The sequence below is a fragment of the Canis lupus genome, chromosome 2 (assembly GCF_003254725.2).
Source record: "Canis lupus dingo isolate Sandy chromosome 2, ASM325472v2, whole genome shotgun sequence".
In the NCBI taxonomy this organism is placed as follows: domain Eukaryota; kingdom Metazoa; phylum Chordata; class Mammalia; order Carnivora; family Canidae; genus Canis; species Canis lupus.
In genome coordinates this window covers 72,197,758-72,213,709 of record NC_064244.1, presented here as the reverse complement: position 1 = coordinate 72,213,709, position 15,952 = coordinate 72,197,758, and the positions used below count along the sequence as shown (strand labels likewise).

The window sequence follows — 15,952 nt, the reverse complement described above, 5'->3', positions numbered from 1 at the left end:
ATACTCCCAGCTCTCCCACCATCTCCCCACTTTCAGATGATCCCCAATGCCAGAGTCCTTCAAGGGGTGAAGCTGAGGCCCGAGCCTGGAAGGAGACAGAGGGGAGAGAGCAAAAAAGCATATGGGTTGGATTCACTGGTCTGTGAATAGGGCCATGACTCTGCCCCAAGGAGCCCTGGGTCTAGTCCTCCAGAAGCCAAACATTAGGAAACCAGGCAACTGTTCTGACCCTGTCCCTGATAATTTTAAGGCAAGGTAAGGAAAGATGGGATGTGGGCTCTGGCAAAGCCAAGTTTCCCCTGACCCTATTGCTTACTAGCTGAATAACCCTGGGCCAGCTACCTCTCCCCTTCAAGCTTCAGGGACCCCAGTCACAAAACTGGAATACTAAGGGTATGTGTCTCATAGTTATTGTCCAAGTCCAATAGGAGAGAAAGAATGACAAGTTGCTTAAAAACAAAAACACTGGAGGGGCACCTGGGTGGCTTAGTTGGTTAAGCGTCTGACTTGGGCTCAGGTCATGATCTCAGGGTCCTGGGATCTAGCCCCGCATCAGGCTCTGTGCTCAGTGGGGAGTCTGCCCCTCCCCAGCTCCTCTCCACTTCTGCGCTCTCTCTCTCTCTCTCTCCCTCTCTCTCCCTCCTTCTCTCTCAAAAAACAAAATCTTCAAAAAAAAAAAAAAAAACCCAAAACAAAAATTTCCCACTATCACCTTGGAAAACTGTGAGCAAATGTTCACGGGCATGCACACCTGTGCTGGGCAGAGCATGTGGTGACAGCTGCTGGAGCCTAAGTGCACCTGTGAGTCTGAATGAAGCCCAGCAGCACACAGCACTTTGCCTGTGAATGTACTTTCCCTCAATTTTCTCCTCTGTGATTATCTGTACAGATGAAGAAACCGAGGGTCCGAGAAGAGAAGAGACTGGCTCAGGGCGGTGCAGCTGCTAAGCCGCCGGGCTGTGGTTAGAATTCCCGTTTGAATCCGTGTCCGGGCATCTTCCCTCCTGTCCACTAGGCCAAGGCTCTGAGCACATCCTGCTACTCCCATAAGCCTCTTCAGCAAGCACATTTCACATTCGCTCCTTGAGGGCTGGAGCCTGGGTCTTATTTTTTTTCCTAACCCTTCCTTGATCTCTCTGGGTCTCTATTATCTCCTTTAATGGGTAGGGAGTAGCAATAAGCTCTCTAGAAACTCTCAGGTGAATCTCTCTGGTTCAATAGTAATAGTAATAATAACGAGAATAGCCATCTCTTGAGGGCTTAGGGCTTACTCAGGACGGAGCACCTTGCTAACTGCTTTATGTCCATTGTCCTAGTGAATCTTCAAAAGAATCCCATGTATTTGATACCTCAAAGAACCATTTCTAAACAAACCTCCCCATTTTGCAGATGAAAACAAAAAAAGGCTCAGGGGGGTTAAGAAACTTGCCCAGAATCACACACAGTGGCAGAGGCAAGACTTGAACCCCAGGGATCCCTGGGTGGCACAGCGGTTTAGCACCTGCCTTTGGCCCAGGGTGCAATCCTGGAGACCTGGGATCGAATCCCACGTCGGGCTCCTGGTGCATGGAGCCTGCTTCTCCCTCTGCCTGTGTCTCTGCCCCTCTCTCTCCCTGTGACTATCATAAATAAATAAAAATTAAAAAAAAAAAAAAGACTTGAACCCCAACCTTAAGCACCTGACCATCATTAGGGAGTAAACTCCCTAACGTTAATTATTTGGTGAACAGAGACTCTATGGTTTGGAGGCTCTACTTTTTAAAGGGGGCCACAGTAGTGCTGGAGGGACCACTCAGCTCCCACTCCAACTTCCAGCCTGTGCTGAACAGGACAACCCTATTCTCAGATCCCAAGGATCCAAGAGGTCAGGCTATTCATCCTCAGCCTCAGGGCCAGCCCATCTCCAGGCCAGTTCTCTCATGAGGCAGCCCCTCGGGCCATTATAAGGGACATTAAGGCCAGAAATGCTCCCATTCCCCCAACTCCCCTCCCCCACCTCTATTTTCTTCCCTCCTGAGAAGCTGGTGGAACCCAGAACTTTGATCCTGCTCTGTGGCCCTAGAAGTGACTCAGGTTTTATGAGGAACAGAGATGAAAGGGGCTGAGGCCTAGGGAAGCCTGACTTGACTCCAGAACCATGGGAAATTATGACAGGATCTGAGTGGCCCTGGAAAATCCTTGCATATGGGGAAGGGAGGGGCCTGACATGAATCTCCAAACCTTTCCCCAGACCAGAATTCCTGAGAGCAGGACACAACCAGACATCTGAGGCCCCACATCAGAGCCCTTTGCTGAGGCTCCTCTCCCCACCCCCCTCACTGAGGAGCCCCTTTCCTTCTAATAGAACCTTGTTGTGCCTGCTGAGACTCCAGACAAGGAGCTTCAACCTATCACTGAGCCCCCCACTGAGTCTCCTCTTTATTTCTGCAATAATAAGTACTAGGGTTCCATTGAGATTCCCTGCCCCTGAGGACATTAACATTAAATGGCAGAGACTGGGTTTCTAAGTCATTGATTGATTGATTCATTCATTTGTTCATCCAGTGTTACGTGATGTGTTAGGCCCTGGCTTGGTTCACCCAAAGATGGTAATCTAGGAGTTCAGGGGTCAAAGAATTAGATGTAAAAACAGGAACCACAGGGGATCCCTGGGTGGCTCAGGGGTTTAGTGCCTGCCTTTGGCCCAGGGCATGATCCTGGAGTCCCAAGATCGAGTCCCACATTAGGCTCCCTGCATGGTGCCTGCTTCTCTCTCTCTCTCTCTCTCTCTCTCTCTCTCATGAATAAAATCTAAAAAAAAAACAAAAAAAACAGGAGCCACATTTGGAAGGCCCTATTGGTTTTGGCAAAGCATCAAGAGAACATCTTCAAAGGAAGCCATTGGTCATCAGATCAGATATCGTAAATGACCTCCTAGCAATCAGAATTCCATGCCTTTCTCAAGCCAGCCCAGCCCCTGAACAACACCCCTGCCAGTCACTCATTCCATAAACATGTGGTCATTGGCTTCTGCTTGCATACTTCTAGGGATATAGAGGTCACCAGTTGACAGTTGACCTGTCCTATCCCTGGATAGTCATGACTGCTGGAGTGTTCTTCAAACTGTGCTGGAATCTGCCTGAATATAGCTGCCCCCTTGTGTCCTTGCTCTGAAGACACACCCTAATGACCCAGGATGCCTCTCCTAGGCTAGCAGAAGTCCTCATTCCCAGAGCTCTCTCTTCTTTGGGGCCCCAGACCAGAAATGGATCTGTTGGCAGGATGACTGTGACCTCCAAACTAGGTGTGTGGGGCCGGGAAAGGGAGAGGCTGAGGAGGGGGTGGGGGGAGTGTGGGAAAGAGCCTTGTCTAATCCAACAAGTCCTGGATTCTCCCCGCTTACCTGTGAGTCACCCCCAAACTAGGCCAAACCAGTCCACAGGCCCACAGGCCCACAAATACATGCTGCGTCACACAGGCACACGCTGACACACAGACCCACCGAGTCACACGGGCACAAAAACAGACACAGAGACCAACAGGGTCAGACTCACAGAGTCAAAGTTAAAGACACTCTGAGACACGGTGGACGCACAAGTCACACACTCACAGAAACACACAGACCTAGTAACACATGCCCACAGTCATAGGACACATGGTCAACACACAGCCCTCCTCCTCCTCCTCTTGATATTTGCCTGCACTTGAACACAGACACACACAAATGCATACATATCTTACACAATCCTACTTGCAGCCCCAACTCTGTCCCACATCCCCGCCGCCCCCCACCAACATCTGCCCATCCTAACCCAGAGACTGCTTTGCCCAGAAAGGGGTCAGAGAAGGATAATATCCCTGGAGGTCCGCTTCCTGCCTCTGTAAGCAAGCCTAGCCTCCAGCCAGAGTCTGTCATTAGCTACCTTGTCCCAAAATAGCCGGGAGTGGCAGGTAGAGCCCGAGTCCCCTCAGCTAAACCTACTGCTTCTTCCTTCTCCAAGGCCTGCCTCCTCCCCCCACTCTCCCTCTCTCTGCAGCCCTTCTCTCCCCGCTGGAGCACCAGAGCAGGTGTCTGAGCCAGCCTGGCTCCCGCCTTTCCCTCTTCCTTACCCCAGAATGAGGTACCCTGACTCCCGCCCAGGGGCCTGGGCATTCCTGATGCTGCCAAATCTACCTCCACAGGGTCACTGAAAACCCACTACAGCAGCCACTCAACCCTCTACTGGCGGCACAGGGCCCACCAAGCCTCTGGGAGAGGCAGGAGAAAGCAGTGGTTAGAGCCACAGGCCTCCAGGTTCAAGTTCTGACGTCTTCTTTCCCAATCTAGTTGACTTTAGGCAAGTGATGTAACCTCCCTGAACCTTAGTTTCCTTATGGCAATGGGGGCAGTGAGCAAGATCAGGCCTACTTCATGGGGCTTTTTGAGGATTAAAAAGAACTATGCTTAGGGGGCTCTTGGGTAGCATAGTCACTGAAGTGCCCGACTCTGGGTTTTGGCTCAGGTCATGATCTCAGGGTCATAGGATCAAGCCCCAAGTCAGGCTCCACGCTCAGGGCAGAGTCTGCTTGAGATTCTCTCTCTCTCCCTCTCCCTCTGCCTTTCCCCTGCGCGTGTGCACGCGTGCGTGCACACACACACACACACCCTCTCTAAAATAAAGAAGTCTTTAAAAAAAGAAAAAAGAAAAAAGAATGATGCTTAGAAAAGAAGCCATAAGTAACAGCCACCACCATCATCCTCAGGAATTCTCAGGGCCCTGTATAAGGCCCAGTGCCCCTTCCTGGTGGCCCTAGAGACATCACCCCCTCCTGAGTTTTAAGGGACCCACCCTTCTACCTCTGGGCCTACCAGACAGATCCAGGAGAGTCATTTTAACACAAATGAAAACTGAGGCTTGGGAACCTCGAGGCTCGTCTGTGGTCGCCACCCCAGAGCCAGGTGGGGTAATTATTGCTGCGACTGAGGCGTTAGTAATGAGCATCCCTGCTGTTTCAGCGGCCCAATTCCCTGGAGTTCAAAGCATGTCCCATGACCACCTCCTCCCTCTTTACCTCCAGCTACCAAATCTATTCAACAGCTCAAGGCCCAGAAAGGTTAAGCAGCTTGTCCCGGGACACCCAGCACTTTGGCTGGGCACCTATCCCCAGGCTGGGTCTGTGGTGTCCTAAACAGAACCAAGGAGGGGTGGGTATTGCTGAGGAGAAGATGACCCTTCCTCCTCCCCTCCATGACAAGCTATCCTCCTCCTCCTCAGGTTGACAGAGAAGGAGAGAGGCATTAGTTCCCCGGAGGTAGCTTGCAGATGAGGGGAGGGAGAGGAGGGCAGAGCTGGGTGGTCAGGACAGAGTCCGCTCACGCCCAGGGAGCTGAATGAATGGGCCTTGGGTTGGAAAAGCCCAGAGACCAGGCAGGGACCCAAGAGGGGGCAGCCAGGCCAGTTGCCGCTCTCGTTGTCGGCCTACGTGGGGACTGACCCTACTCACCGTCCGCGTGGGGACCCGGGCGTCCAGTGGCCCTGGAGCTCCTGCCACTGGGCTGTGATCTCCTGGTGCAGTGGGGCTCTCCGCCGGGGCTCCTGGGGCAGGTCTGTCAGGCACCCTGTGATGGGGCGGGGCCCCTGGGGAGGCTCCTGCCAGCCCCTGGATTCCTCAGGGCCGCAGGGGTGGAGAGCTGGTCGGGCCGGTTTAGGCTCCTCAGCCTCCTCCCCAGGTGCCTGCCCGTGCCCCTGTAGGGTGATAGTGATGTGGTAGCGGGTCTTCCTGGCAGAGGGACACTCGCGTAGGATTTGGGCTGGATCTGACAGGGCTGGCTCCGGTGTGACAGGCTCGCCCTTTGCCCCTTCTGCCTCGGGGAAAGACACTGGGCGGGGCAGCAGGTTTTCCAGGTTGCCCAGTGGCTCAGGCCTCAGAGGAACCTCCGGGGCAGTGTACGGGGGTTGCAGGCCAGTGCGACCTGGGGTTCCTTGCTCCGAACATCCAGGAGCTGGCACCGGGCATGAGGGGCACCTGGCACCAGCAGGCTCTGCCGCTAGTGCCAGGCTCTCCCGTCCCACGGAGGCGTAGTTGGCCAGGTCGGAAGCACTGCCCACCGCTGGCCTCTGTAGGCGCCCCAGGGGTTGAGTGGACTCCCCAGAGCTGTGTCGCCTCTTCCAAAGCCAGGAACCACGGCTCCCCGCCTGAAGGTCCCATTCCGAGCAGCTGTGGGATTGGGCCTAAGGGAATGCAAAAGCAAGAGAATGGTGACAGCACTCCTCGCCCTCCAAGCACCTCTCAACACCCTTGACTGCCCTCCTTGGCACAGGAGAAGCTGAACAGAGCTCTGACATCAAGCAGAGCTGCCCTAAAGGTCATGAGAACTGGACAAGGGCAGAGCTCTGGGAAGGACCTCAGCATTTAACTCACTCTCCTGCTTCTAATCTGAGGGAAGTGAGGCCCAGAGAGGACACCCACTTGACTGCAGTCACTCAGTGAGGGCCCAACTCTCAGGCCAACGGCCACCTTCCCAGGCATCCACAGACCTCTGGCCCTTCGGCAGCAACTTCTCTGGGGGTTGGGGACTGCATGGGCATGCCTGCTACAAGTGTCTATGGCCTCTGCCCACTCCAGGCTTCCAGAGAGCTTACAGCCACCAGCCCCCACACCCAGTACCTCGCAGCCTGAGAATCCCAAGCACACCCAGGAGGAGGTACCTGGGCATAGAGGTGTACATGGGCCGTGAGGGAGCCAGGGAAGAGGGTTCCCCTGAAAGTGGGACAAACCTAATCTCCATCTGCTCTCTTTCCCTGCAGCCCAGCCTGGCCATGTGAGTGAGTGAAGGGAGAGGGCCAGGGATTCCACACCCATTATGGACACTACTCCCCAAACCACTAATCTTCAGGGGCAGGATTGTGTCCTTGGTAAAAGAGGAGCCAGGTCTGGGCTCAAAAGTCCTCCTAGCAGGGGCCCTTGATCCCAAATACCTCTATTTACTCATCTGTGAAATAGGTACAGCCTCTTGTTCCCCAAGGGCTGAATACTTCAAGAGACAGGATGGCACTGTGATTCACATGGGGGGCTGGAGCGAGGCAACCCAGGCTCAAATCACAGCTCTGCTACTTCCTAGCCACAATCTCAGCTTCCCAGTGTGTAATATGGGTATGATAATAACAGTACCTGCTTCCTGGGAGTGTTGTGAAGATAGTAGGAGATAAGCCGCGCAGAGTAACCAGCACATAATGAGCACTCAATTAAATGCTAGTAATTACTAATGGTATTCAGGACCGCAGACACATGGCTGCTTGAGCCACCTCCAGAGGAGGCCTTCTGCTCCTCCAAAGGGAGGACACCCTGTCACTGTTCAAGCCATGGCTCAAGTCCCCACTGAAGACAGGGGAATTGTGGCCAGTAAGTGAGACCACTGGTCCAGCTTCACCCCTGAGGTGCTGTGCCAGGAAGTGGGGAAAGGGGGCCAAAGATGAGACAAGGTCAAGCTGAGGGAGTATGGAAAGGGGGCTCCTCCCCGAGGGCCTGGGCATTAGGAAGCTCAGGCTTCCAGAGCATCTAGGCCCCTCGCTGGAGGTCCTGCATCCATGACTTTCTTTCTCACAACAACTATGAGTGGCATTGTTCCCATTTTGCAGATAGGGAAACTGAGGTGGGGGAATGATCTGCCTAGGGGCACATAGTGAATCAGTGGCAGAGGGAAGATTAGAGAACTCAGGGTTCTCAGGGCCTGCGCAGCCCCTCCCAGAGCTTCTGAAACCCCCTCCCCGCCTACTGCTTCAGATTCACTCTTACCTGGAGGCTGACATTGCTGGTGCTGCCCAGGCCCTGGGCCAGGTCAGGGCAGCTCTGGCCACCCCAGGGCCTAGGAAGGAAGCACAGGGAAAGGAGTGAAGTAACCTCCTCCTTTCTCACCCTCAGACTGGACCCTGGGGCCCTCGCCCACTTCACTCAGGGCACACAGGCAGGCTGAGGTCCTGAACCCTTGGGAGTGGGGCAGGGTCTACACAGCAGCCTCCCCTCTGCTCCCTCCCACAGCTGTCTACTCCTCCAAAAGAGAGAAAGAGACAGGGATGAACTTAGGACAAAAGCGAGGACTAGGTCTGTAGCGAGGCCAGAATATAGAAAAAGGACAGCATCTCAATAATTCAAAGACTTGCCATTTGCTGAGGCCCTCCCAGTGCCAAGCTGAGCCTTCGGTATGGTGCTCAAGTGGTCTTCTTCGGGCCTCACAATAATCCTACAAGGAGGATACTACGCTCCCGTTTTTCAGATAAGGAAACTGAGGCCCAGAAAGGTGAAGTAACTTGCCTGGAGTCACACAGCTGGTGAGCCTTGGAGTTAGGACACTAGAACTGTCCCATTCCAAGGGCTGGTTGGACATCACGACACTAATGAGTGCCTCCATTGCCTCCTCTGTGCACCCTGTGCCCAACCCCGGGGAATCTGCAGGGATCAGAGAGGTCTGTGTCTTAATGCTGGAGTCCCTTTCCCACATCTGGTGAGAACCGAGTCCAAGTGCCTGCATGGGATGTATCATCACACTGGCCCATGAGCATGCACAGTCCCTCCCATGTCCTCCCAACCCCTGACTCACCTGCATGCCAACCCTGCCTCCTCTCAAGTGGGGAAAGGGAGGGGCAGTGCCACCACCTGGGCCTATAGGGCAGGTTCCTGCCCAACCAACCGACCTGGTAATGGGAGAGGGCATGTCTTCCAGGTGGGGGCGGGCAGGGCAGTGGCAGGGTGTGGGCACCCCCAGGGGCACCCAGGCTTCCAGGCTTTCCAGGGTGGCTAGGCCCTCCCCTCGTCTCTCTCTCTCTTTGGTGTGAGAGAGCAGAACAAACCCCTCCTCTCACTCTGCCCTAGTCCTCAGGTACCCCACCCCTCCCAGTGCTGCTGAAGACAGCGGTGTCATGATAAGATCAGAACAAATTGCCTGGTAACTACCTAGATACACAACACCCCGGGCCTGTGAGCATATTCCACGCTCTTTTCAGATATAGGTCCTGTGAACCACTGGGGTCCTCTTTACTATGCACCTCCCAGCCATTCAGCATTGCCATCCAGGGCCTTTTTCCTACCACCTGGACATTAGTTGCCAGTGAATGGGCTCAGACAGAGGAAGCAATTTGTTCAAGGTGACAAGGTCAGTGGCAGCTAGGGTTTGGATGGTGCTCTGGCCCCCTGGCTGGCAGTCCTGAAATGTCTCCAGGCAACAGAGCAGCCCAGTGCTTCAGGATACGGGCTCAGGAGTAGTCAGACTGCTTAAGCTTGCAACCCAGCTCCACCACTTCCCAGCTGTGTGACCGGGCAGGTGACTTCACCTCTCTGAACTTCCATTTCCATATGTGAATCACACGAACTACCTGCCTCAGAGAGCTGCTGTGAGGATTAAATGAGATAATCCAGGTAAGGCACTGAAGCAAGGGGCAAACAAAGCTTTATTGTTATTACGATCTGGGATGACAGGGGAAATCGTCCCCGTGGCATCTAAGGGCAAATGCAGTGCAGTCTAAGGCAACTCAGATGCTTGTCATGCTCACAACAAAGGGAATGAAGACCAGAGGTAAACTGGCCTGTGATGTGACAATCAAAGTCCACAGGAGCGGGAGGAGCTACCACGTTTGCCTTTACAGAGAGGAAATCACTGTCCGCCGGCCGCCTGCTTGTTTAGGGAATTGCAAAAGTTGTTTTAAAGTTTTAAAAGAGCACAGGTACTTTCTAAAGACCGGGTTCACATATACCCCAAATCGCAGCACACTAACACATTTTTTTATGCTCTGAGACGCTCATACACGCTTATTTGAACATCCACTACCCTCTCTCTCTCTCTCTCTCTCACACACACACACACACACACACACACAGGGCCGGGGGCGCCCCTTCAGCCCTCCTCCATCCCCCTCACCTATCCCGAGCTCTGGCCTCCTCCGGGGTCCGCTTCCCCCGGCGCTCCCTCCAGAGCCCTAGCCTTGCCAAGCGGCGGGCCAGGCGCGCCCCCAGCCCCCCGTGCCGCTCGGCCATGGCAAGGGCAAGGCTCTACGGCGCTGCGGGCCCCGGGGGCCACCCGGATCCGCTCCCCTGCAGAGAAACGCCTTCTCCGGCCCGCCCCCTTGAGCAAACAGCGGCCGCGCCCGCAGTCCCTGAGGGCGGGGGACGGACCCAGAGGCTGCCCTGGCCCCCGGGCAGGGGGTACGCTCTGCGGGGGGCCCCTGCTTGAGCCCCACTTCTCCTCCCCTCCCTTGCCGTGCTCTCCGCGCGGTCCGCGCGACTTCTCTAGGCCTCGGGAGGCCTCAGGGGCGCCCCGCGTGCCGGGGACCCCACACCCGCGGTGCACGAGGTGGGCGCGGAGAGAGGAACCTCCCGCGAGCGGGGGCCCGGAGGCGGGGGCTGCCCAGGAGGCGGGGCGAGGAGGCGGGGGCGGGGCAACACCGGGAGGGGGCGCGGCCCGGCGGAGCGGGTGGGGCTCAGCCCGAGTGCTGGGCATCTGGCTCAGGGCCAAAGGGGTGACGCGGTGGGCTTTACACCCGGACCTTGATCCCCACGTCCTGGGGAGGCCAGAGCCCCCCGCCGTGGCCCTGACGCGGTGGGCTCCTGGTGACAGCTGTCCCGCGCGCTCCTGGAGAGCTACGACGCGCCCGGCCCGGGAAGCCGCGCTCAAACCCACGGGGCGCGAACGGAGCCCCCTGCTGGAAGCCGGCCAGCTGTTACTGTTCAGTAATAGCTGCTGATTATAACCTGGGTCTCCTGCTTCCAGGCAGTGTCCTTTCCCACCTGATGCTAACTCCCAGGAGTCCAGAGGTGCAGAACACCTTGCACACCTGAGGGGATCCTCTGGGACTGCAGAGAGGTCGGTCATTAGGAGAGTCCTCGTTTGGGTTCTCTTTGCCAGTTCTTACCTGTTTACACTCCTTGTAGGGCCTCTGCCCCTCCCCTAGACTTGGACCTCCTTAGCTCTTTGCCCTCGCGGGAACTGGTCCTGGCACACAGGGCAGCATGGTGTTTCCTGGTCATGAGTGGACATTGACATCCTTGTGTTCCTGCCCTTCCACCCCCCACAGGCGGCTCAGATCCCGGCATGTACCGAGAGAGGAGCACACCCCTCCTGATCATGGCAGGGAGTACCAGCTAAGGAGGCACACTAGTTTCCTGTGAACTGGGAGACAAGAAGGTGATGGGAAGCATCAGATGTACATCTGATGTACATGGAGGTGTTCCAGCAGGTGCTAGAATATCTGTTCAGGAAAGAAGGCAGTGGGCCCAGTGCTTGGCAACATAGTCTGCACCATGCAGAGTCCTGGAAGGCGGACTATCCATTGGCAAGCTGAGATTGGAGGACTAGATCCCAGAAAGGAAGCAGGACCCAAATCCAGCTAGATGTGGATGGCTGCAAGCACCCATCCCATAGTGGGCATCACAGGCTCTCCCTGGCTGTGTTCCCTGACCTGCTTCCAGGTGAGGTGTGAGGCCTGACAAATACACAGTGACTTCTCCCTCCACTGTTGAAGCTCAGGAGGCCTCAACTTGCCATAGAGAAAATCCTTTAATTGCTCTGCTCCTGCCTCCTCTCCAGGCACGAGGGCTCAGGCTGGCTGCCCCTACTTTTCCCCAGGTGCCAAGGACACCTTGGTCTTTTCTGAATCCCAACCCGTCTGCCTCTCCGATGGCAGTGCCACAAGATCCAGTGCTTCCTGGTGCCATCGGGCAAAGCAGGCAAGAGATGCCAGGGACAGGTGGCCACAAGGCTGTGCGACATGCAGGTGATGATGCAGCTTCAGGTGAACGTGCTGGGTGAAGCGACGTGGACAAACACTGCACTGGAAGGCCCGGGCCCCCGAGTGCAGGCGCAGGTGGGTCTTGAGGTTGCTGGAGTTGCTGAAGCGTTTGTGGCACATCTGGTGGGAATGGGCACTGGTGTCAGCTCTGTGCACCTTGCTGGCTCAGGATCTCTGCTCTCCTCCCCACCATGGGCACCCCCCACACACACACACCACCACCACCACTGCCTCCCTGTAGCACAGACCCTGGAAGCTGTCCCCTGTAGATTTCTCCCTGGGACCCACAGTGTCTGGCACATTGAAGCCAGGTAGATCTGGGTTAGTATCCTGGTTCTTCCTCCCTGTGTGACCTTCCATAAGTGACATCTCCTGTCTGAGCCTTGCTCTCCTTATTGGTAACATGTGACTATTAATACCTAACCTCATAGGTATGATGGACAGAATGAGATCATCAAACAGGACCCTTACGCGTGGGCCTACAGCTTTCGTGGGCGTAATTAACATTTACTGGGAGCTGCCACATGCCAGGAATTGGTCTCACATAGTCTTTCCCAGGACCCTGGAGAGGCATGACTAAGTGCTAGCCTAATTCCAATATTACATCGAGAAGGCAGAGGCTCAGAGGAGGAGAGCCACTAGCCAAAGGTCACACAAGTTGGAGGGAGAGCTGGGATTTGAAGCCAAGTAGCCCAGAAGACAGAGAGCCACTATGCTTTGTTCATGTCTGCCTCTGTAAAACAGGGAAAAATTCCTGCTGTTGGACGTGGCAGGACTTCAAAGAGAGGAGCTCGTATCAAGCTGATGTTATTGGTAGTGTTTGCATACTTTGCACACACTAGGCTTTTTACTTCTCCGGGACTCCACTCCTCAGGACTCCCCAGCTTTATTAGCCTCCTCCCATAGACGTACATCTCTAGTCCTCACTCCAAGCCCAGGGAGTAACTTCCAATATTGCATTCTGGTCTTTCCAAGCTGACAGGAGTCATTTTCACCTCCACCTGCCTCCCCACCTCCACCCTTGCCCCCAGGCCTGTCTCCACTTGCTCAGGAAGATTGGAGATTGGAGGCTATAGGTGCCATCCCACCATGGGCCTGGAGCTACTCACCAGCCTGCAGGAGTACAGGGGAGGGGAAGGAGGGTCTCACCAGGCACTCATAGGGCCGCTCCCCAGTATGCACCAAGTGGTGCTTCTGCAGGTGGGCGAGCTGAGTGAAGCTCTTCTGGCACAGGGCACATTGGAATGGGCGCTCCCCACTGTGCACACGCAGATGGACCTGAGCAAGGTGTGGGAGAAATGCTGCCAACTTGCCCAGAACCCTCCAGCAGAGCCCGGGATCCTGTCCAGATCTCTCCCCACACTCCCACAGGACCTCTCTTGAGCACCAAGGCTTCTCAATCTCCTGGCTACTCTATCACTCCCCTCAGGGCCTCTCTTCCATTCCCTAAGATACCCTCACTCTTTCTGGTGCCCAGTGGGGGGGTGGGTGACAGTGCCAGAAGGCTAGGTAAGGTATAGTCCATGTATATATATCCTGAGCAGTGCTGCTCAAAGTGTGGTCCACAGGCGCGTCTGGGTGGTACAGTTGGTTAAGTGATCTACTCTTAGTTTCAGCTCAGGTCGTGATTTCAGGGTCATGGGATCGAGCCTTGTATTGGGCTCCATGCTTAGCTCAGAGTCAGCTGGGACTCTCTCTCCCTCTCCCTCTGCCCCTCCTCCCTGGTCTCTCTCTCTCTCAAATAAATAATCTTTAAAAAAAAAAAAAAAGTCTGGTCCACTGACCAGCAGGATTAGCATCACCTGGAAACGTGGAAAATGCAGATGCTTAGGCCCTGCCCCCAGTCCAGCTGCATCAAAATCTCTGGGGCTGAGACCTCAGAATCTGCATGTTTCCTAGGGCTCCAGGTTTGAATCTCATTAAAGCTTAAGAACTCACACCCTGGAGAACCTAGAAGAATAGTTCCTCAACAATCATAACTTTTCCTCAACTTCAGAGTTGCAAGCATGGGCCTAGAACCCCTCTCTGCTGCCACACAGAGAGGTGCCCACGATGCCCCCACTGGACCATGTGGATGATGACACTAACAGCGCCATGCTGCTTTGTGGGATCCCATGTGAAAAAGGCTAATTGTCAGGTCTGTGACCCAAACTCACTAAAAGCTACCCGTTCCCCAACTGGACCTCCTCCTCCTCCTCCTCCTTCTTCTTTTAAAGATTCCATTTACTTATTCATGATAGACACACAGAGAGAGGCAGAGACACAGGCAGAGGGAGAAGCAGGCTCCCCACGAGGCACCTGATGCAAGACTCGATCCCAGAGATCCCGGGATCATGACCTGAGCCAAAGGCAAACGCTCAACCACTCAGCCACCCAGGTGCCCCCCACTGGACCTTCAAACAAACAAATCAGAGGAGGCTTGACTGGGAATCCAGAAAGGTAGTTGTTCAGGAAAGGGCTTTGCGCTAGACCTCGAGAGGCTAATATCAAGGCCTAACTTCACCATTAAACCAAAGTGAGCTTGGGGAAACCCTTCCCTTGGCTGCCCCATTTTTGACTGAAATGAGAGCTCTCCTAGACAGTCTCTTAGAGTGGGGAGGAGTTCGGAGGCCACCCTATCCTGTGTCTCCTCTCTGCAAACATGACAGTGAGGGGCCAAACGAACCATCCCAGATCACAGCCTAGAGGTTGCCCAGGAGTTGCTGTGGCTTTAAGGTCCTTGATTCTGAACTCAGCTTAGGAGGGGATCATGGAAGGACACTGAGGGGAGCAGCGGGGGCCTGGGAGGCAGATACCTTGAGGTTGGAAAGCTGCCCAAAGTTCTTGCTGCACACGTTGCACTCGTACAGGGTTTTTCCGTTCTCCTTCTTCAGCAGGTAAGGCAGCGCTGTGGTGCCCGGCCGGGAGCCTGCTGGGGCCCGCCTGGCTGCAGCCACCCTGCCAGTGCTCTTTGGCCCTGGGGAGTAGGTCCTGGCAGCTCCAGGATCTCGATTCCTAGCCTGGGAAGGCTGGATTTGGCCACAGGCCGGGGAGGCCCCTGGGTAAGGATACGGGATGTCCCTCTGGGCAGTGGGGTGCCCGGGTTCATTGACTTTCATCAGCAAACTGGGCACAGCCATGGTGGGGTAGGAGGAGCCTGAGGGCAGCATGAGGAGGGGGGGACATTGGACAGAAGGTAGGGCCCCATAGGTGCAGGGGTAAGGAGGAAGCAGAAGTGGATATGCAGGAGAGATGGGGTGGAGGCAGAATGGGAGCTCTTCGGAGATGGGGGTGGGCAGAGGGCAGGGGCAGACCGCTAAAGGGCTGGGGCTCTTTCTGTTCCGGCAGGGGGTTGGGGAAGAGCCGCTGGGAGGAGAGAAGGATGGGCAGAGGGTCCCCTCGCCAGCTCTTAACTGCCCACTTCCCCTCTTGTCCCTGCTTGCAGGATACTTGGCCTTGAGTTTCTCATCAATGGAGCCGGCCTTCGGCCCTGGTGGCTGGTGCTCTGAGCAGGAAAAGAAAGATGGTCAGGGCGGTCAGGGTGCTGCAGCCTGGGGGAAGGTTCTGCTCCCCATCCAACCTGGCCTGCCCGGGGTGGGGGAGCCCTCTAGCCTGCAAGCCTGCTGGATGACTGGACAGGTGTTTCCCCTCTCTGAGCCTTCCTGGTCTGCACTTGCTGACAAAAGCTGCTAGTGTTTATGCAGCGCTCAAAAATTTTAGACAGAGAAAACTATTCAAGGGCGCCTCGGTGGCTCAGTCAGTCTGCCTTTGGCTCAGGTCATGATCCCAGGGTCCTGGGATGGAGCCCCACAGCGGCAAGGAGTCTGCTTCTCCCTCTCCTGCCCTGTTCGAGCTCTCTCTCGATATCTCTGTCTCTCTCTCTTAAATAAATAAAATATTTAAAAAAAAGAAAACTATTCAAGAAGCTTATTAGACATCTAAGTGAAGTCAAGTGGGCAGGTGGATGAATTGGTTTGGAGTTTGTTTGGTGATTTGGTTTGGAGTCTAAAGGAGAGATCCAAGCTGAAGATACACCTTTGGGTGCCAGGGGCCCTGCCTAATGAGACCACCTGAGCCAGATCGGCAGTGTCCAAAATAGTCACTTGACATGTGATCACATTTCAACTAATTAAAATAAGTACAATAAAAAATTCAGTTCCTCACTCATACCAGCCACGTTTTTTTCCTAGCACTTGTAGTTTATTCTTTTTTATGACACTTTTAATATTTAAAAT

The 15,952-nt window shown here is 55.0% G+C and overlaps 2 protein-coding genes across 12 annotated transcripts in view; both read right to left on the bottom strand.

Moving 5' to 3' along the window:
- Positions 1–7,879, bottom strand: part of CRYBG2 (crystallin beta-gamma domain containing 2) — a 43,585-nt gene extending 35,706 nt beyond the window's left edge. The window contains exons 1-2 of one of the 3 annotated variants that reach the window (XM_035712899.2): positions 7,756–7,879; positions 5,464–6,191 (exon numbers count right to left, since the gene is read on the bottom strand). The gene's annotated coding sequence lies outside the window, so the exon portion shown is untranslated. The remainder of the gene's footprint in view (positions 1–5,463; positions 6,192–7,755) is intronic. The other 2 variants (XM_049098641.1, XM_025447752.3) reach the window with 2 other exon arrangements.
- Positions 7,880–11,487: 3,608 nt separating this feature from the next.
- The window catches only part of ZNF683 (zinc finger protein 683), a 10,780-nt gene continuing 6,315 nt past the window's right edge, over positions 11,488–15,952 (bottom strand). For all 9 annotated transcript variants that reach the window (XM_049098601.1, XM_049098628.1, XM_049098615.1 and 6 more), the window contains exons 4-6: positions 14,534–15,222; positions 12,888–13,016; positions 11,488–11,858 (exon numbers count right to left, since the gene is read on the bottom strand). In XM_049098601.1, the coding sequence (XP_048954558.1) occupies positions 11,562–11,858; positions 12,888–13,016; positions 14,534–15,222 (1,115 nt within the window). In that variant the 3' untranslated portion in view covers positions 11,488–11,561. The remainder of the gene's footprint in view (positions 11,859–12,887; positions 13,017–14,533; positions 15,223–15,952) is intronic.